At 40.6% G+C, this 22,048-nt stretch overlaps 1 protein-coding gene across 4 annotated transcripts in view; it reads right to left on the bottom strand.

The window, feature by feature from the left end:
- Positions 1 to 22,048, bottom strand: part of XPO6 (exportin 6) — a 121,977-nt gene that overhangs the window by 63,246 nt on the left and 36,683 nt on the right. For all 4 annotated transcript variants that reach the window (XM_027126548.1, XM_027126550.1, XM_027126549.1 and 1 more), the window contains 5 exons: positions 20,657 to 20,769; positions 19,660 to 19,857; positions 14,469 to 14,628; positions 12,428 to 12,505; positions 3,154 to 3,607 (listed from right to left, as the gene is read on the bottom strand). In XM_027126548.1, the coding sequence (XP_026982349.1) occupies positions 3,154 to 3,607; positions 12,428 to 12,505; positions 14,469 to 14,628; positions 19,660 to 19,857; positions 20,657 to 20,769 (1,003 nt within the window). The remainder of the gene's footprint in view (positions 1 to 3,153; positions 3,608 to 12,427; positions 12,506 to 14,468; positions 14,629 to 19,659; positions 19,858 to 20,656; positions 20,770 to 22,048) is intronic.

Here is a 22,048-nt window from a genome sequence, read left to right as displayed (position 1 = left end):
AGTTAAAAATATAAAGGCCTGCAACAATTACCTACAGGTCAGGCAACCCTTCATTCCATTACCACCTGAAACATAGCAGAAAAGCAACTTTAATCCTCAGACACTATCTAGGTAAGGCATCTTATAAGCTAGCGTCCTCATATTTTCTAACTCAGTGTTATGACCCAATTAAAGTGAAAGGAAATGGTACTCAAAAGGTCCATGGGCAGATGATCTGTCATTTCAATGTGGCAAGTCTGGAGGGCTGGTTTTCTTTGCTAGGAGGCCAAAATATTAAAACGAATGTGCTAAAAACCCAAAAACAAAACAAGGCTATAGGAAAGGGATGGCATCCAGGTAAGATATATTCAGTCTTGCAACCTAATGTTCATGTTTTTTCCCCACCCTCTGGCTCCTGGTGCTAATTAAACATAGCACGTCCCAATCCATTCTAAAAGTGATGTCAAATCTAAGGGAGGAGGACTGTTAGAGCTGGACAAGACTCAAGGACAATTTACTGATGCATCATTTTAGAGATGAAGCCCAGAGAGATAAAGTGACTGGCCCAAGGTCACTCAGCCAGCTCACAGAAGAATGGGACTACCATCTACTCCCAATCCAGTGCTCTTTCTTTTCACATCACAGTGAATTCCCAATTCATTTGTATTCAAATATCATTTCACAGAAGAGTGTGGGTCACAGCTGCAAGGATAAGATATTTTTGTTATTGAATACACAGCACATCATCACTCTCACATTTCAGAAACTGTCATTTTAAGCTCCTAAATACCAAAAGGTGATTAGAAAATGAGATGGGCATACCTCCATAAACCACATTTCAGAGACAGATTAAAAAAGATAAAAGATACACTGGGCCTTAGCCAAATATTGAATGATGGTTAAAAGCAATTCTGAAACTCCTAACTGCAAAAAGCTGTGTTTTTTTTTTTTTTAAAGCAAAGATGTATGAGATAATAAAGGGGAAGAAGACTACTCCTCAGAAGAGCAAAACTGGCCCATAAATAAAATGTCCCATATTGTTTCTGGGACCTAGCACCCTGAGGGTGGCCAATCTGTGTGGCCGCCACACACAGGTAAGCTTATTTGCAGCTTAAAAAAATAATAATAATTTGTTTGATAAGGATCATGGGGTCAAATACTTGAAAAACAGTAAGGCACTAATCAACTGTTTTTAGAGATAGGAAAGTACAAAAAAACTTCTCTGAGGCCTTCAATCACTAATACTCAAGAGCAGGAACTCCTCATTCCTCGCTCAGCCTATTACACATTTTTATGTGGTTATTCAAAGACATCAACCAGTTTGCTGCTCTTTAGGAAGATGCACTCAATTCCCTACCACCCATTAAAGAATAAGGAGAAGTCATGGGTCAAATACCACACAATCTCAATTTTATTTGAATCTCCAACCCAATTTTTTTAAAGAATACAAGCAAGACTGTTCAGTAGCTAAAACTCCAATTTTATTTCACCTCATTTTCTTTCCCTTGCCCACCTTCTGGTACAGGTGCTAATGAGCAGTAGAAAGTTAGAAAAAAAGGCAGTAGAGGAGAAGAGAGGAAGAAACCTGGTTAAGCAGCTCCTAAACAACCGAGAATGGACTTAGCTGTTTAGAATTAGTGGTAAGGGACCCAAGAGCCAGGAAGCAAGCACACAGTGTTGTTCATGTCACCTTTCTGCTTCCAGGCACCTCTCAGCTTTCACAGGGCAATAGGAAGCATAGGATTAAAATATAAAACCAAGAGCACAAAAGTTACACGTGACAAAATCAGAACACAGATCATCCATGATGACATTTTTATACCACCCAAATGTAAGCCATAACAAACATTACACCACAGTAAAAGTCAGAACAACTGATATCTGATGGTTGGTACAAGCAGTTGGGTTACTGTTGTGATTTTTTTAAACATATGAAAATACAGCCTTTCTTAACCAAAGCTAGAAAGGATATAAACATATAAGCTGTGTGTCTCAATGCTGATGTTTTTGAATTCAAATAGGAAGCTATTACCAAATAATGAAAAATAAAACCAACATATTACCATATCAGATTATGAGTTCTTTTGTGATTATACAAAGAAAATTTCACACAAAGCTTGTTTACAATGAACCAAACCAAAATAATCTCATGTATCAATTTTTTCAACTTTAGAATAACTTATTAAAATTGCTAAATTTAGAAAGCAGGAAAACTGTCTTAACTTTAGGCACCTGACTTTATATCCTGCTGCTTACTCTAAAGAAAAAGAAATGGCTTAACTCTGTACAGCTTAACAACAAAAACAAGCCAAGGAAAATTGATGAAAATACTAACAACTTTTGCTGCCAGGCAATCTATAAATATTTACTAATTCAATACAATTTATCTGTTTGAAAGTCTCTGAACAGTCAACATAATGTTCTTAATATAAGCTTCCAATTTTCCCTTTTGTTTTTACACAGCAGTAGCATCATATTAATGAAAGCTGTAAGATACATAAATGACATCATCTGTAAGGGAAATATAAATGAGACCATGCCTCAGCATACTGTGGGACCATCTGCTAAGAGTCCTTAATAAAGCGAGGCTAAGTGATTTCAGGCGCCATTCAAGAGGACAGTAACCAAGAAACTCAGGTGTGTGCCCCATTAACAACTCTCCTTTCTTGTCATCAGTGTAAAACTCACAATAGTGACAACATTCCTATACACTGCACGACGTTCACTTGAGAAAAGTCAAACAGGAAGAACCAACAAGCAACACCAAGCAAGGAAGGGCAAGTGTAACTCCTGTACCTCCACGGGCCTCCTCTCCTGTGCTTGGCTACGCATGAGCAGCGGTCCCAGTTCCTGCACCACCTCAGACCTGCAGGCAAAGAGTGAGGAGAGGGCGGACAAGGGTGGAAGGGAGGACAGGAGGTGGACGGGCAAAGAAGACAACCAACCTACACAATTCACACAATTCACAACTTTTCCAACTCGACTCGCTTCCCTTAACCACCCTAGCCCTTCCAGCTAAGCTTGGACTTACTGGTACACACCTACCTCTCCGTTCCTCACCAGGAGCCCCAGATTCTGAAACCAAAGAGGATTACAGACACTATGCAGCACAACGTGATAAACAGTCAAGGCCCATTCTCAGGGCACAGCCGATGCCACACCTGTTTTCATTACCTCTCATCGAGTTCTTCTAGCCTGCTCTTCACCGTGTGGGCATTGTTATCCTTGGTGATTTTCTGCAGGAGGTAGAAAGTCTGCTGGAACATACGCAGTAAGTACTCCTCGAACTCCATAGGCACACAGTTCTTGGACATGAGTTCATTGATGCAGGACATGGCCAGGACCCCAAGCCGGCCGCGCTCCTGACCCAACACACAGTTCTGGCTGCTGCCGTTAACTGATGCCATCTTTCTGGCCCGGATGTCACAGCCAAAGCGTGCAAAGTGGAAGATGGTGGTAAGGAGGGACGGGGTGATGCTGGCAGACAGAGGAATCCAACTGAAGAGATGGGCCAGGCACTCCAAGGCCAGGGAACAGATATACTCACTCTCCACATCAAGGATGGGGATTGGCTGATTCAACAGTTTGGCTGAACTAGGACTCTGCAACAGGTTACTCAGTAAGTCGCCTGAAACACAAAAGGCTTTTAAGATACACACTATCAAATCTCTTATAAACCAATTTAAGTAATTCTCCTTACAAAAAACAAAAACAAAAAACCAAGCATTAGCATAAAGCAGAAGTTCTCAAAGTTTGGTCCAGGGACCCCTGAGAGCCCCCAGATGCTTTTCGGGGTTCACAAATTCAAAACTATTTTTAAAAGAATGTTATTTTCCTTTTTCACTTTTATTATCTCACAAGTGTACAACGGAGTTTTCCAGAGGTTACATGCCAAGTTACAAGCAACAGAGAAAAAGCAAACGCTATCTATCATTAAGCTACATATTAAAGAGATTTACAAAAATGTAATGCCGCTCTTCTCAGTAAGTGTTTTTGTTTGCTTTGGAAAAGTTATTTTTCATTAAGATGTATTATTTGTTAATATGCACTGAGTTCATCACAGTTACTTTTAAAAGAATTAGTAAATATTTCCAAATTTTCTCAGTTTGAATACCAATAGATAAAACCCACAAAGCTCTTTAAGGACCTCAATAATTCTTAAGAGTAAAGGGGTCCAGGGAATTCCCTGGTGTAACAGTGGTTAAGAATCCACCTGCCAATGGAGGAGACACGGGTTCAAGCCCTGGTCCAGGAAGATCCCACATGCCGCAGAGCAACTAAGCCCGTGTGCCACAACTACTGAGCCTGCGCTCTACAGTCAGCGAGCCACAACTACTGAGCCCGCATGCCACAACTACTGAAGCCCGGGCGCCTAGAGCCTGTGCTCCGCAACAAGAGAAGCCACCGCAGTGAGAAGCCCGCACACCGCAATGAAGAGGAGCCCCCACTCACCACAACTAGAGAGAAAGCCTGTGTGCAGCAACAAAGACCCAATACAGCCAAAAAATAATAATAATAATTAATTAATTTTTTTAAAAAAAAGAATAAAGGGGTCCAGGGTGGGCGAAACAGGTGAAGGTGGTAAAAAGGTACAAACTTCCAGCTGTAAGACAAATAAGTCCTGGGGATGTAATGTACAATATGGTGACTATAGTTTACAATACTGTATTGTATATTTGAAAGTTGCTAGTAGTGTAAAATAAATTCTCACAAGAAAAAAATTTGTAACTATGTGTGGTAATGGATCTACATTTACTGTGGTGATCATTTTGCAAATATACATAAATCACTATTTTGTACACCTGCAACTAACACTAACAGTGTTATATGTCAATTATACCTCAATTAAAAAAAAAAAAGAGTAAACAGGTCCAAAGACCAAAAATTTGAAACTACTGGGCTAGTCAAGGTGAGGTCTGTGGACCTGCATCACCAACATAACCTGGAAGTTTGTCGGAAATACAAATGATCAGGCAACACCCACACCCACTGAAGTAGAACCTGGCGGGCAGGGGCAGGAAGCTGTGCTTGTACCAGCTCTCCAGGTGATTCTTACGCTTGCTTAATTTTTGAGAAGCACTAAACACTAAAGGAAATCACACAAAATGAAATTGGGGGTGGGGGTGGCTATAAAATGATTTTAGAGAAGACAAAAGAAGAAAAACATTCATAACTATAACAAGAAGAAGCCTTTCCTGAAATAAAGGTGTCACTATACAAAATGAAAGGGCTTATTCAGCCCCAAGAAAAAAAATGAGTAATCAATACAAAAACTTCAGTAATAAGGGAATGTAGGCAGAAAAGGCACATATACAAAGGAGAAAACCTCGAATTCAGACTTCACAGTAACAGTCAAAGCCAAAAACAGTGGTGCAGTATCTACAAGTTCTGGGGCAAAGAATGACTTAACCCAAAGGTCCCCTTTGAGTATAAAGGAAGGTGACATTTTTTTAAAACATGCAAAAATTCAAATAATACATTGCCCACAAATTCTTAGGGAGCAACTGAACGATGAAACCATGCAAATAAAGAGATAAATAAAAAAGAATTACAGAATGGTGAAGCTGTGGCAAAGGGACTAATGCAAGGACTGAATTAAATACAGAATCAAGACTAAACAAATGGAGGAATTATAGAAAGGTGTGCTAACTAACTTTCTCATCTTTCACAAGCACGGAGTCTCAAAATATATGGTCTAAAATTAAAATATGTAGTAAGAAATTGGTTTTCATAATCTTTTTTTCTTATCCTTGGAGATATCTTTTACAAACTAATATTCCTTGTGGAAAAAGCATCTCAAGGTCAGCAATTCCTTCCATTTAATACTTCCTGTTAAATTCAAGTAAAACTAAAACTGAATAGTCTTTAGCAAAAATATATGATACCAAAAAAAAATATATGATACGATACCATTTGGTCCTTTTATTCAGTTTAATCTACCTTTAACTGCATTTATGTAGAGAGAGAGGTCTGGAATGATGTTATTTCTGTATGGTGGAATATTGGGTAAATTTTTACATTTTGTTTTTTACCTTATAGCAGCAGTTCTCAAATGTTTTAGTCTTAAAACCCCTTTACACTCTTAAAAATCACTGAGGACAGCAAAAAGCTTCTTTCTGTTTATGTAGGTTATTTCTATTGATATTTGTCATATTAGAAATTAAAACTAAGAATTTTTCAAATATTTAATTCATTTAATAATGATAAGCCCATTACATGTTAGCATAAATAACATTTTTAAATGAAAAAATTATATTTTGCCCTCCAAAAAATTAGTGAGAAGAATAGCACTGTTTCTACATTTTTGGAAATCTCTTTATTGTGTGGCTTGAAAGAAGATAGCTAGATTCTCTCATCTGGTTCTGTACCCAATCTGTTGTACAATGTTGTTTTACTGAAGTATATGACGAGAACCCAGCTTCACACAGATATACAACTGAAAGAGAAGGAAGTGGCCTTTTCAGATAACGGCAGCTATTCTAATACTAAAATCTGATGAGTACTAATTTCTTAAAGGTTAACTGCAATGTGGAATCTGAATGAGCTTTTTTTACTCGGTATACTCAGAAGAGTGAGAATAAAAATGACAAACAATGTTTTAGTATTTTTATGACCACATCGTTGACCTTTGGGACCCTGAAAGGGTTTGGGGGGACCTCCAGGGGTCCCCAGACCTATTGAGAACTGCTGCCTTATACTAATGTTGGATTAATATGAACAGAGTAGTTAACGTTTCTCAGCCTCAATCTCCTCAGCCATTAAAATGAGGATTTTGTGATTTATTAATAAGAGTTTAATTTCCATTGTTAAAACTAGATTAAAAAGCTGTCCTCTGGCATCTGTCTTGAAAGGTGTTTGCTGGTTTCTATTCTGAAAGAGCTGCATTTGATACCAGATGAGACTCATCATGATCTCAGCTACTCAAGCTGGTAATCAGAAGACCTGGTTTCAAAGAATAATGCAAGAAGGATGTTCAAGCAGAATCTGCAAACGTTTCAGTTTGTTTATTACTGGATTAATAATTTTGATTTTTGGAATTGCTGTGGTGGCTTTCCACTTGAGTCATACAACTTTCTATCAATGGTTGTTTCTGGTATTGCTTTTTTCATCGTTCATGGACTGACGGCCATTTATGAAAGATGCCAGTTAGAGGAAATCACCATTACCCAACTATTAGAATTATCAGGGCATTTACCAACCAGGATCAAATTGAGGCTTTAGCAATGGAGGAACCAACAGACACCACCTCAGTATGATCTTATACTAAACCCGGACACTGTTGGGCCCTTGGGCCTTTTTAAAGTCTCTTGAACATTCTTAAATAGAAATAAATTCTGGCTTTAAAAACAAAAACAAAACAAAAAAGTTGGCCCTATTCTTCAGCTCAGAAGAATTTTTCCAGAATGGAATTCTAAGGTGGGGTGTGGGGAGAGCAACACATCAATGATAACACTGATGTTAAGAACAGCTACTAGGACTTCCCTGGTGGCACAGTGGTTAAGAATCCGCCTGCCAATGCAGGGGACAGGGGTTCGAGCCCTGGTCTGGTAAGATCCCACATGCCGCGGAGCAACTAAGCCTGTGCGCCACAACGACTCAGCCTGCGCTCTACCTAAGAGCCACAACTACTGAAGCCCGGGTGCCCAGAGCCCGTGCTCCGCAACAAGAGAAGCCACTGCAATGAGAGGCCCGCGCACCGCAACAAAGAGTAGCCCCCGCTCGCCACAACTAGAGAAAGCCCGCACGCAGCGAAGACCCAACACAGCCATAAATAAATAAATGTTAAAAAAAAAAAAAAGAACAGCTACCGTTTCATGTGCTATTATTATTTGCTTGGTGCTGCACCAAGCACTTTACATATTCTCATTTAATGCTCCCAGCTCTAAAGTAGGTATTACGATTATCTGCACTTACAGACAGTTAGAATAACTCAAACACAGATAGATGAGGCATTTCCCCCATGTTCCTCAGCTAGTCAGAGGCAGAGCTAAAACTAAAACCCAGGTCTAGCCCCAAAGCCTATGCTCCTTCCCAGAAGCCAGGTCAGGAAAGATTATGCAGCCAAGAAAAATGATCAGTCAGAAAGCTAATATTCAAAAATAGAAAAATATGTAAGATCCAAAGTCACATGTAAAATAGCATGTGTACACCATGACAGAAACTATAGAAAGATACAAGCACAAGGACAAAGACTGAACGGGAGTATGCAAAGGTAAAAACCTGTTTATGTGGATAGGATGATCTCTGACTATTTTTTCCCCTCAAAACAAGTATCTTTTAATGTTGTTTCTCGATAAAAATTATTTTACTCAACTTTAAATGTTTCAGGGAATTTTAGTAAATCATATTAGAATTTTTTCCAAAATTATATATATTTTTTCTTTTTTTTTCTTTTTTTGCGGTACGCAGGCCTCTCACTGTTGTGGCCTCTCCCGTTGCGGAGCACAGGCTCCGGACGCGCAGGCTCAGCGGCCATGGCTCACGGGCCCAGCCGCTCCGCGGCACGTGGGATCTTCCCAGACCGGGGCACAAATCTGTGTCCCCTGCATTGGCAGGCGGACTCTCAACCACCGCGCCACCAGGGAAGCCCCAAAATTATATTTTAATCCAAGTGAAGGCATCGCCACAGAACAGAGACCCTGCTTCATGCTGCAGCATTTCCAAAGCTATGCTGAGACAGCTTTAACAAGCTCTTGATTATAAAGAGGACTTGTAAGAGGGCTCCTCGATTTTAAAAAACCTGTGACCAACTTCATCGTCCCTGAATTGGGCCAGGCCCTGGCGGCAACAGACACCCATGCCCCAAGTAGTACGTAGGCTACTCTGGGGCATTTACTGACTTGGAAGTAACCCAGACATGGCTGGAACACTTGTAATGGGCTTTCATACAAAGATCCCCTCAGCTTTCTTCTTTTCTTACTTATTGAAATTCCACATGTGTTCTATTCAGTTCTACATTCACTAAGAGTTTCTCAACCTCAGCACTATTCACATTTGGGGTTGGATAATTCTTTACTGTTCTGTGCACTGAAGGATATTTAGCAGCATCCTTGGCCTCCACTCACCAGACACCAGTAGTACTTACTCTTTCTTCAGTTATGTTAACCAAGAAGTTTCTCCACATTGCCAAATATCCCCTGCAGGGCTAAATCACCCCAACTAAGAACCTCCGACCTAACTGTAGCCTCAGTCCAGTAAAATGGGGAGAAACTCTTTTTAAGGAACCCTTGGGAGGAGGAAACAAGATCAAAAGAGTTGTGATCCAAAGTCCCATTTTTCTACAGGTGAAAAGATCTGCAAGTACACGAACATGTGCATCTTATAAAGAGTTTGGGAAAAAACCAGAAGGCGTAAACTGGTCGTAATCAATTAGGGCTAAGACATCTTCACCCTAAAAAACTTTCCATCGCCAGTATATATACACATCTATATTTAAAACTAAATACCATGTGTGCAAGACCGATATGGCCCCTTAATTTTTATTACAGAACAAAGCTAGCTCAGAACTACAGTATTTATGTAATTTCGTTTTGTTCACATTTTTTCCCATTTTCCAAGCAAAAAGAAGCAGGGACAAGAGGAGAGTAACTAAGGAAGAGGGCTGAGGCTGCACGAGCAAAGAAGGAAGCCGCACCACGGCATACAGACGGTACATCCACACCTCCCCTCACTCACTCCTCAGAGCAGAGCTGCTCTTCTACAGAGAGGACATCCAAGGTCAGAGAAGGTAAACCAAGTAAGCAGCGAGCCAGGACTCAACCAGGGGAAGGAGGAGGCAGGCAGAAATGGTGAGAGTGACCGAGACAGCAAACTTAGAAGAAAGACAGTGCACCTCGACTGGGAATGATGGGTTCACGTCACTGTCCCACCCCTCACTGGTGATGTGACCTCTGGCAAGTTACCCGCCATGAACCCCAGCTTCCTTTTTGTAAATAAGAGAGAAAACCATCATCAATTTCACAGGATTCTGGTCTAGTGAGGTGAGTTTAAGAGATGAGGCAATAATTTGGGGAACTATTCTGAGAAATGAACTACACACACCTGTCAAAATTTTTTCTATAACCAGACTGTTAGAGCAGTTGTCAGAGGGACTAGTCCCTGGGTTTTATTCTTTGAAAGTGATCAGACAGAAAATGACATTACAAGAAAACATATGAGAAAAGAGACCAAAAGTCCACGGGGCCAAGTCTGATGGGTAGCTGGGCAGGGCAGTGAGAGTCTGGCAGGGACTGCTGATGGGGTATGTTTAGGAATTATCTGAGTTTATTCACTGGGCCCCATGGTTTCTCAGAATTTCCTCCATAAAACTGAACTCACAGTCAAGAGAGCTAAAGAATTTTCTAGACATTTTACCACTTAACTTGGTGTCTTAAGGGCACAAAGGCAGTTGAGCAAAAGCATCAAAATAAATGTTGATTAAATCATTAGCATTTTTGCCCATATAGTGAAGCAAGATCTGATGACTTCACTCACAACTCTCACAAAGAGAGTTAACAAGTGAACATGCAATTTTTTTTTAAAAGAGGAAGTGTACCAACTTAAAAGCTTATTTAACTCCCTAGTCCACCCCCCCACCAGTTTCAATTTATTCTGCTTTTTCTCAAACACTAAAATTCAAGACTTCAAAAATTTTAATAGTGTCTAAGAGGCAACTCTCAAAAAGCACTCATCATATTTTTAGGTTTTGTTTGTATGGAATGTCAACTGAGTTCTTATTTTATTTCCCCTAACCTCATAAACAAAACCTAGGCAAAACATGAAAGAGTCAAGCATTTATTTTTGATTTGTATTATCTAATATTCTCCAACCTGGCCTCCAGGATATAAGTCTATCAAAGTATCAACTGAGTTAGCTCAGAACATGTACCTGAAAGAAGCCAACTAAAACTCACAACTTTTGGTACTGGAAAACGATGTCAGAAAAACAAGTTTTACTAAAGTAAACTGCTGCTGCTCACTTAACCTGGATACTAAGATAGTATTCAACTATCAAAAGAACCAATTTTTGCAAACTACTATTGAAATGAGATGACAAATTTTTTTTTTTTGGCCACACCACACGGCCTGTGGGATTCTAGTTCCCCCACCAGGGATTGAACCCGGGCCCTCCGCAGTGAGAGCACGGAGTCCTAACCATTGGACCACCAGGGAATTCCTGAGATGACAAATTTTAAGATCAGCCAAACTGCAAGAGATTCCAAGGTGTATACTCAAAAATCAAATCTCTGCATCTTTGCAATTTCTTCTTTAATCATTCAAATATTGCAAAATATAAATCTGCTAAGTCACCTCAAATATCCACTTTGAAAATGAAGGTTTGCCACCAAATACAAATAAAGTTCAATTTCCTGTAGGCTTTTAATATACTCTAGAACTCTGTAATAGTTTTTAACCTAAGAAGTATGACAAATGACTAACAGTTTTTAATCCAAGTATGATAAATAGAATTGAAATAAATTAGTAAACTGTAAGCAGTCCTCAAAACTTCATGATGTATTTTCAATTCTACAGCAACTCTGCAAGAATTTCAACTTCCACATATTAACAACAGGCTACATGAAACAGCTAGGGCTCAGAGATGTCTGATTTCAACAGCCTATTTCCTTGAGGTAAAGGAGAAAGATGAGGAAACACTTCTCATTAGCCACATCAACCTTTACAGTAGAGGAAGTAGTATGTGTCATTTCACAGGATGTACTCTACTTGAAAAGAATTTGTGACCATTTAACGTAAACAGAAGCCATTTAGAAGTGAAAAGTTCCTGCTCAGACACAATTTCCTCTTTCCATCCATCCTTGAAAGTAGCCATTTTCAGGTGAACTGCACTCTGACTTTTGAAACAGATATTAATATAACTATGGACAATAACTAGCCACCAGTAAACTATTTAATGGCCACTGTAAATATGCCCACACTTGATCAAATAAATCCGAACTTTTGTAAAGTCAATGCTGATTACTGCACACTGGTTCCCAATCTGTCCAGGCCAAGATGACTTTTCCCTGAGCCCATGAGGAAGAAGCACTCCACATGCCCACGTCCCCTCCTTCGGGCTGCCACCCACCTCCTATGACCTGACCCCTGCATGACTGCAAAGCAGACCCATCACGCCCACAGGCTCATACCAACCTCAGCATGAGCAATACAGCCATGAAATATGAGAAAAAGGGAAAAATAAGCCAGGAGGGACAGCAGTCATAAGCTGAAGGTGCCACCTTCCTGATGGGCAAGGAAGAAACAAGCTATGTTGTTCGAAATATTATATTAGAAAGTACATGTACTTACAAGGAACTAAGAAAGTCAGCTACTCAGAAGACAAGGGCAGAGAGGCCAAAAATAGATTAAGGAAGAATGTGCATCTGTGTCTGGCATAGATAAGCAATTGCTACCCTGCTGAGACCCCCAACTGAATTTAAAAAGAGGAACACAATGTGTGGTGCAGACCATACCACTTTCTCCTGAGGTTGGGGATGGTGGCGGGGTGGCAGCAGTCACGCTGTGTTTGTCCCAGACAGTCTCCAAGATACCTACCAAGAAAGGAGAAACTGAGTTTAAGAGAGAAATAAAACCTAACATATAAAAATCAGATTTAGAAAAACAATGTATTGATATATTTGATCAAGAATCAGTATTTAAACAACTGTCTCTATGTCTAACTGCTTTTTCTGGACACCACCACTTGGATATTCCAAACTCAATTTATCTTCCCCCACAAACCTGCCACTAATATTCTCATGCTCCTCACCAGTCAACAGTACCATCTGCACAATCTCAGCATCTGGCCTCTGCTCTCCCTGTCCGGCCTCACCCCCACCCCACACGCAGGCTTCATCACACTGCACTATTTACTAGCTGTTCCTTTCTCATGTGTTCTCCTTCTTAACCTCTGAACTGCTCTCCCCCTTCCAATCCAACTTGACCTTTCACCAGACTAACTAACTGCTACCTGTCTGTCTCTCAGAATTCCACTCAGCTGTCACCTCCTCCAGGAAGTTTTCCCTGCTCAGTTTTGCCTGCACATAAAACATACCTCTACCATAACTCTTAACACATTGTCTTTCTCCCGTACTAGAGTATACCTTACTAGAGGGCAGGGATTATGTTTTATTCCTCTTTATATCTCCTTACAGAACCTGGTATATAAGATGATCATAAAAGCTTTTAAAAATATTCTGTTCTCAAAATATTTAATATTATAACATGGAAAACACTGAAAATATCATGTTAAGTAAAAGAAGCTAGACACAAAAGGTCACATATTCTATGATTCTATTTTTATGAAAAGTCCAAATAGGAAAAACCAGAGACAGATAATACACTAATGGTTGCCAGAGGTTGGGGTGATGAAAATGTTCTGGAATTAGACAATGTGATAGTAGCACAACCTTGTGACTATATTAAAAACCACTGAGCTGCTACACTTTAAAATGGTAGATTTTATGATATGTGAATTATATCTCAATTCAAAAAATTTTAGTGTCTGCAAAAGTAGGACACAGAGATATCAGACATGGTCCCTAACTCCAGAAATTTAACATCTAATTGTGGATGTCAATGAATATGCTTTGAATGAATAAATGCTCTGAGGTTTGGGTTTCCCCTAGCAATTTGGGGGAGGATGGGGGGGTGGTAAATGACAAGTTTACTTTTAATCAAAACACTCTTATAACCAATTTTAAGTGCCCACCTCATGACGACTGCTTTTGTAACACATGCAGGAAAAAAAAAAAAAGTCCCTAGATATCCAAGAAGCAGCCTGAGTAGAAGAGCTGGAGACAGAAACCCTTCTGGTCCCTACAACATTCCCTCCAGCGCGCGGCTCAGCCTTGTGGCCCAACACCGCCCAGAACCAGCAGCTCCACTGACAGCACAGCGGGCACGGCCCTTGCCCTGTCTCCCTCGAGACACAGGGGCTCCGTTCTCTTCCTACCCTCCTGTCTCATTCTGCAGTTTGCTTTCTGTTTATTCTTACTCTTCACTCATAGTCACGAGGCTCTAACACAACAGACCAGATGACGAAGCAAACGCTATATACAACTACAACCTGGCGCACAGGGTGCTGACTCCACACCTGGTCTCACTTCCTTACTCAGAATTCGAAATGTTCACATCTTCCTCCTCCTCCTCCAACTTCTCCTGATTTAAATTCAAATCATCTTAAATAAAGTGCCTGCCACCCACCTTACTCAGAATGCAGTAATCAGCATTTCAATCACATTCCTATGACCCTGTCTATACCACATTAATCATGGCTATAGTGACGACAAAATAAAGACTTTAAAAGGAAAATAAATTACAAGCATTTTTTGAGACCCTACCGTGTGCTAGATACTGGGCTAGGTGCTGGGAATACGGCACCACATTCTTTGTGTTTTTACGTTCGGTCTCAGTAACAGCTAAGGCAACTGCTCAAAAATTCTGAGTGCCAGGGCCTGCACTCCGGGCATCTGCAGGCAGGCCTCTGCCTTCTGGTGCCACCCAGCTGCTCACCTGTCAGTAGCCCAAGCACTGTCTGCACCTGTTCCAGCAGCAGCTTTCGCAACTCCTCCTTCCGAGCCACGCTGAGGTCCTCACGGGGACAAGCCAGCTCTTCTGAAGTTGTCTTCAACATGATCAGCCCGAGGGGAGTTGTCACAGGGGACTGGATCAACTGCCAGGAAAAAGTAAGTTTCTCAGCAGAGTGCCTGGCTAATTAAGGTACAAAGAAGACTGACAAATGGTGAACCTATGAAGTACAGTCGTCCCTCGGTATCTGTGGGGGGGGGGGGGGTGTTCCCAGGACCCCCGTGGATACCAAAATCCAAGGATGCTCAAGTCCCTTATATTCAATGGTGTCGTGTGGTCAGCCCTCACACAGGAGGGTTCAAATCCTGTGGATACAGAATGTCAACTGTACCTCTGTGTGTTTAATCTTACATGAACAGGCTACATAAATCAAACCTTTAGAAAAATGACTGAGTACACTTATGTACCTTTTTAACCATTCAAAATATATTCTCATCTTATTTTAAAGACAGAATTCTAAATAACACCATGAACTTAAAAACAACAAGAAAGCAATGCTCTTTTACACCTAACATGACAATTTTTATACATGTCCATACTCCCAACAGAGCCTTGGTTACTCTGCCCAGGTTACTATTTTAGTGATTAAGGTATGTGTAAACCAATTTGTGATATCTTTCCAACATTCAGGTGTTAAATCAAGTTTACAGTTCCAAGCTTTGAATGCTTCATAAGAGTTCAAGATTAAACATGTGGCAGAGCAGAAACACACATACACGTCATTAAACTATGATACTGATACGGTGGACTGTGCAAATACCTACGTAGCAAATTAAGGTACTTTTTCTATCACCTGCAATATCCACTATGCCATAGGAAAGTTTCCTTAAACAAGAGACAAAAAAAGGTACACTTTCAACAGCATAACACTACTTATACCTTTCTTATCAATTTCAATATATTCAAAGCATTTATTTTTTAGTTTCCAGAAACGGTAAAAGTAATCAAGGTACCATTAAAATCCTACTGGGTTATATGCTACAATCTATGAAAGAGCAAACAAATTGAAAAACTTGACCATTTTCTTTAATCATAGTTAACTTTAAATGTAGTTCATTCCCTGATAAAAATAAGTTTTTTATTTACTCAATCTATAAAATATAAGCCTTAGGGAAGAGGAGGTCAGGAACTACACCCAGATAGAAAGGATATTCTCCACTTCAAAAAACACAGGGCACTTTCCTGTCCTTGAAAACAACTCTTCCCATTGCAGACCAAGGAAAAGCACATCCCCGAAGAGCAGGACTCAATATTGAGAACTTAAAGAGAAATTCAACTGCCCTCAGCAGCAAGCAATAGTGTGTTGAAAATGCTCTCTATTAAATCAGCTAACACTTCAAGTACATCCTCCACAAGTTTTCTCTTCATTTGCTACAAGTTCGGGCTATTTCTAACATCGACTTAAAATTCAGATAATGCAGTAGGGGAGAAACAGGAAATCCCTCCTCTAACAATTTTTCTTTACATGATAACGTGAATAGAACTTTATAAGCATCCCTTTTCACTCAGACACCTTTGGATTATCAATCTGTATTTTAAAAGATTTCTATTACTTCTCCCCTTTCATTTCCTTCTTTCTCTTCCACCCCTTTTGTCTCTATTTTCCCCCAAGACCTCATTCTTACTCTCTCAGCTGGGAATGACTCATTACCAAATAGTCCACTGGGCAATACTTTCCTGTACATATGAAATGCTTCTGTGCTCTCCAGAAATAAAAAATCCCTAGAGTATGGAAAATGTATCTTAAAGGTCCTCCTTTCTCTCATCATTTGGGAGAAGGGAAGAGTCAGACAAGAAGCTGGCTGAAAATTATTCTTTACTTGAAAGAACAGCCTGATAAAATGTGTAATTTTCCTTCTCACTAGCTTTGTTTCCAGAAAGCTTTTTATTAAAAGAGTGTTTCCTTTCACCATCTTCACATACATAATTAAAGCTCATGACATAGGTAATCTCTGCAATTTATTTTAATACAGAATAAGCACCTTCAGGTTGCAAATCAATTTCAGGTGCTTAGTGTTAGCTTCAGAAATTTTTATCATACCAGCCAATCAGAGAAGAAACATCAAAATTCTTTCTATGCTTCTTTTCGATGCTTGCCCCTTAAGTATCTGGCCCCAGGCACAACGTGACCAGAAGTCCAGCTCAGCAGATTCCAGGACTCTGAAGAACAGACTCTAGAAAGGTGTGATGTATGTGCTAGTGCAGGCGGCTGGGGGAGGTGGGGAGAACAGGGGTCGGTTCTCACTTCAATGATTCCTTCTCCAGTGGCCTAGAAAGGCTATACCAACACACAGAATTGTAGGTATCTTTCTGGGGCCCCAAATCAACTCCTCTTTGCCTGGTATGACAGTCATCATAATTATGGCATAAACTGCACAGATGCCCCAGGCCAAATGTTACAGAATTAAAAAAAAAAAAGGCTATGCACCCCAGACCGCAGGCCATAATGGAACTAAGCCAAAAAAAACCTTTCAGATGGTTTAATCAACAGATCATATAATTGTGAAGTTGATTCCAGAACCAGTTTGGTCTTGTTTACCAATGCCTAAAGAAAAGATTTTATTATCATTATCAGAAATGTCAGCAATTTAGCACCAATCATTCTTGACATGGCTTTCATGCCACTGACTGGTTCTCATGCATGAATAAGAAGCGGGGAATAATACAACTGGAAAGAATTTTAAAGATCACTTAGTCCAATCCTCTCGTTGTACACAGAAGGAAATGGAGGCTCACATAGGAGTTACTAAAATCAAGGTGATCTGTGACAAAAATGGACACAGACCCCAAACCCACTGCCTCCCAGTCCAGTGCCCCTTCCACTACGGGGTGTTTCAAAGTCATGAAGGCTGCATGGGGTGAAAGGAGTCATTTCTGAAGGGTGGAAAGCGGGAGGTGGTGGGCAAGAGAGGAAGACAGCTACCCTTCTGAAATCTCCATGAGCACCTCACCTAAAAATGCTCTTCCAAATTCTCATTTATCATCATTAATCATACTTGATGGGCAGACAAGAAATGTCTGCTTTTCACCGAAGGAAATGATCCCAGCTGGGCGAAAACATGGCTTCTCCTCACTGTTGCCGACAAGACTCAGCTCTCTGTCTGGCTCACATTCCACTGCTGCTTCACACAAGACACACCACTGACCAACCCAGGATGGAATCCACTCAGACCCCCCCACCTTCCTGGTTCTTTCCATCTCCATGGACTTCCTCGCTCCCTCTCAGAGAGCCATGGAGACTTACCACAACTGCTTTTCAACTTGGAGTGAAAGGAAGCGTGTCAGAGAGAGCCAGCAAAGCCTCTGGCCTCCTAACCCACCACTGCAGGCTCCCCACCTCCTTGCCATTCCTCGGGTTCTTTCCACTGTTATTCCCTTTGCCTACAACACTGTTCCCCTGGAAGCCCACATGGCTCACTCCATCACTTCCACTCAGTTTCTGCTCAAGAGTCTGCTTCTCAGAAAAGGCTTCCATGATCGTCCCATCTAAATAACACCTCTGATGTTCACTCCTCCTCACCCTAGATTTAGTTTTCTCACAATACTTATACCTACCTGAAAGAATTTATTTGCTTATTGTTTACTGATGCCTCCCCCTTGGTATTATAAGCTCCATGAAGGCAGCTATTTGTTCATTACTATATCCCCCAACGTACCTAGTTATTAGTACATGGCTGGTATTCAACAAATAGTTTATGGAATAAATGCATGAATCTCCTTTACAATAACAATTCAATAAATCTCTAGATAAATGAATCACCATACAAAACAAAATAATATTGAAGGAAGAACTTCTGTGCCACCTTGAGAGGTGATCCAAAAGAAGCAATATGGATGCTGAATTTTTTAAATTGCTGCATCATTCAAACGGTTTGCAGGGAGAGCAAGCAGAACATTAGAAAAGGGTATTGTTCTGGAAGATTCTGCCGTCACTAAGACTATAACCAATTTTCAAAGAATTTTATTTCTATAATCTGTACATAATACCCATTTCCTACATACCCAGACTGCCTCGATAATATAAACATTTCCAACTTTATCACAGGAATCAAATGAACAAAAGCATCGCCCTCTTGGCTTTTAGGTCCCCCCTATTCCCTGATGACTTCTAAATCCTGAACCCCAGATCCACATTTCCTAATGTCTCACCAGACGTGCACAGAAGGAACACGCAAATCTTAAATGCATTTTCTGCCAAACTGAATTCACCATCTTCTACCCAACCCCATTTCCTCAGATGGCCTAGAAAATCTGCCATCTGAGCCAGGAACTTGGAAGGCATTCTAGCTTCCTCCTTCCCTCCTCCCTACAGCCTAGTCCCTGCCCAAAGCCTCCTCCGTGCCTCGCTGCTGTCCAGCAGGTAAGCCCCGGCTTGGCTCAGGCCCCTGGGCTCACTCAGACTTCTCCAGCAGCAGCCTTCCAGGCCTCCTTCGCTCCGGCCTCACCCCTCTGCAATCCAGACTCCAAACTGCTGCCGAAGTCGTCACTCCAACATAAACATGTGGCCACGTTGTCTCCCTTCTCCAAACTTTTCATTAGTTCTCGAGTAAGGACTATGAATTAAACACTGATGCCCCCTGCAAACGCAAAGCCCTCCCTGCTCTGGCCCTGTCCATCAGCCTAGCCTCTCACTCTACCACTCAAGCCACCACCTCACATCTCATCACCAGCAACACTGAAAACACCTCAGCTCCTTGAGTCTAAATGCCGTGTCCTCACTGCACTTGGCACAATACTTCGCTACAGTCATTAACATATTGTTGGGTAATTATTATTTCCATCGCTTTCTCCCCACTAAACTATAACTATCAAAGGCCTCATCCTGGCACCCAACACCTGGCACGGTACCTAACAGGCTTTCAAATACTTGCTGGACAAAATTTCACAAGAAGTTAACAAAGTGATTGGGGTTCCCATCCCCCACCTTCTCCACTGCACCAAGGTACAACACGTCTCAGGAACACAAGGTTAAGTGAATGAGATAATCCACCCCACAATAACCTCACCACTGCAGTTCCAAAATGCTCATCTTAAAAATCCTCTTCAAGACAAGAAAATAATCACTTCTTCAAACAAATTACTTACAAGATAAAGTTTCCATAGGTTATCTCCTTACCTGTAAAATGTTAGTAAAAAAGTCATGGTAGAACATGGGCCAATCTTGACGGCCAATGTCAACAATCACTTTGCAGAGCTTGTTCCGGATGAAGTAAGGTAAGGTTTTGTGGTGAGCCAAGAGGAGTTTGGGCAGGCAGCTACGGATTTCCATCTTATCCTGAGATGGGACCCCAAGCCACATTTTATTGATCAGATTCTGAAAAACAAGTATACATCTTGTAAGTTAACAATCTATACACAAAACAAACTGGTTTTCATCCAACAGTAGCTATCTCCCTCAAACAAGAAACTCTGCTTTTAAACAAAGGTTTGGAGCAATTTGGCAATGAGAATAATAAAATATTCAAATTTTATGATACAATAATCCCATTCCTAGGAACATAATTTAACAGCTACATAATTTAACAGAAACAAAAAGGTGTAGGTGCAAAAACTTTCTATAACACCATTGTCTCCACCAAAGAATAATGACAGAAACAACTTTAATGTAAGAATAAGAGAATGGCTTGGTGAATAATGGTACAACCACTTATAGAAATATAATATAAAGGTTAAGTGGGGGGGAAAAAACAGAATGCAAAATGAAATGAGCAATATGATTATAATTAGGTTTTTTGAAAAAAAGTGTGCACAGGAAGGCAATGATTGGAAGAGAGTTGAAATAAATGAAGATTTTTAATGGGTATCATCCCTCCTCCCAACTGTTTTTCTTTAATCATCTTTCTCTTTTAAATGATAACATGGAAGGAAAAGTTACATGTTACCACAAACGACCTCCCGACCTCACCTATCTTACCTTTTGGTGCTGAAGATGGAAAGGTGCCCTGGAAAACCTGACATCTTGACAAAGGCAGTATATGGGGAAGAAGCCCCTGAGATGGGTTACCACTATTTCCCAGCCATGTACACATCAAAACTAAAGTCTAGTGCCAATAACAAGGCAATGTGACTAAGAAATACTCTTCAGAATAGTATAAAAGTATCTGACAACTTACCTCAAAAACCGTTAAACTGTACATCATTACATAGTCATTCCTAGTGCTGGAGAGAAAATACAGGCAGAATCTCCAGGCTCCTATTTGCTGAGCAAAGTTATTAAGAAGTTCCTCTGGAAAAGTTAAATAGCAACAAGAGAAGGCTATGAAAATACACAAAATTAATACAAGGCTGGCTGTTTTACTATTTTTTTTTTTTTAAAACACACCTCTTCTACATAATGTAATGACATCAAAACCAACTACAAAATCCAGCTGATTCTTCAAGATAGAAAGGACAAAGCATACAATATTTTTCTGACTCTGAGGTGACCATGAACGCTGACACCCAAATAACAATAACCTAGCTACGGACACCTTTTTTTTTTATGGGCACTATTTTAGGTAGAGAAACTTTCACTGCTGAAATTCTTAATCTAATGTGTAGACAGACAGATAGAAGAGTATCATTTTTACCTTACAAATGATGGCCAACCGGTAACTTACTTCCTCTGGGGTACAGCTATATGTTATCTCCTCACCACTCACTCAACACTGTTCTTACACACTTATACACACACACACACACACACACACAAAATGATGGCCAGAAAAGCAGGAAAAGAAAAAATTAAGACTAATCTTATAAATGCAGGATTGGAAAAAATGCAAGAGAATTCAAGATGGCTAACTCCCTTCATCTGAGTTGGTTTTATTTTAAAATATCACCCAGGAGTCGGCAAACAAGAGCGGCAGTCATGGGAGTTGCCAGGAACCACCCTGGGCACCTCAAATCAGTTAGAAGTGGTTTTCTTCCTCCTGAGGCTGCTGGACAAACAGCAAGCATTAAGAGTCTATCACCGTGTTTCTGGACATGCTGCCCCTTAGTCACCTTGACCTGCTGCGCTGGTCATAAAATATAACACAGAGTGGGTAAAAATACAAAGGCAACAACCCTGAGAGATTCTAGGAAGCCCTTGGAAAAGCAGCAAGCACTGCAGCCCGTTCTAACCCTAAAGTCACCGCTCTGCCAGTGCCCTACAACGCAGGCTAAGTGCACCAAGGCAGTCTCATTATAAATCCCATAAAGGAAGCTGATGATGTGTTCTTATAATTAAGCAAAAGTTTCTATGACTCCCAGAGGTGAAGTCCAACCAGAGAGTGATCTCTGGCTGGAAATGAGGAACGCTGGACTCTGTTCTAGACTTTGCCACTAATTCACTGAGTCTGATCCCAAGCAAATCACTGCTCCTCTTTGATGCTTCAGCCTTCTCCACTTTTAAAAATGACCAGACTGTCTCTTGAGGCTCCCTGCTAACAGCTCTATCTCTAGAGCACTTTTGGTGGAGGATGGGTGGAGCCCCTATAATAAAAGGTCTCCCTCCTTTCTCCCACCTAGCTAGGAAAGACTTT

The sequence above is a fragment of the Aethalodelphis obliquidens genome, unplaced genomic scaffold (assembly GCF_003676395.1).
Source record: "Aethalodelphis obliquidens isolate GAN/ISIS:26980383/991018 unplaced genomic scaffold, ASM367639v1 scaffold30, whole genome shotgun sequence".
Classification (NCBI taxonomy): Eukaryota; Metazoa; Chordata; class Mammalia; order Artiodactyla; family Delphinidae; genus Aethalodelphis; species Aethalodelphis obliquidens.
The sequence above is the reverse complement of the archived record's forward strand: the minus strand, read 5'-3'. Positions and strand labels throughout refer to the sequence as shown.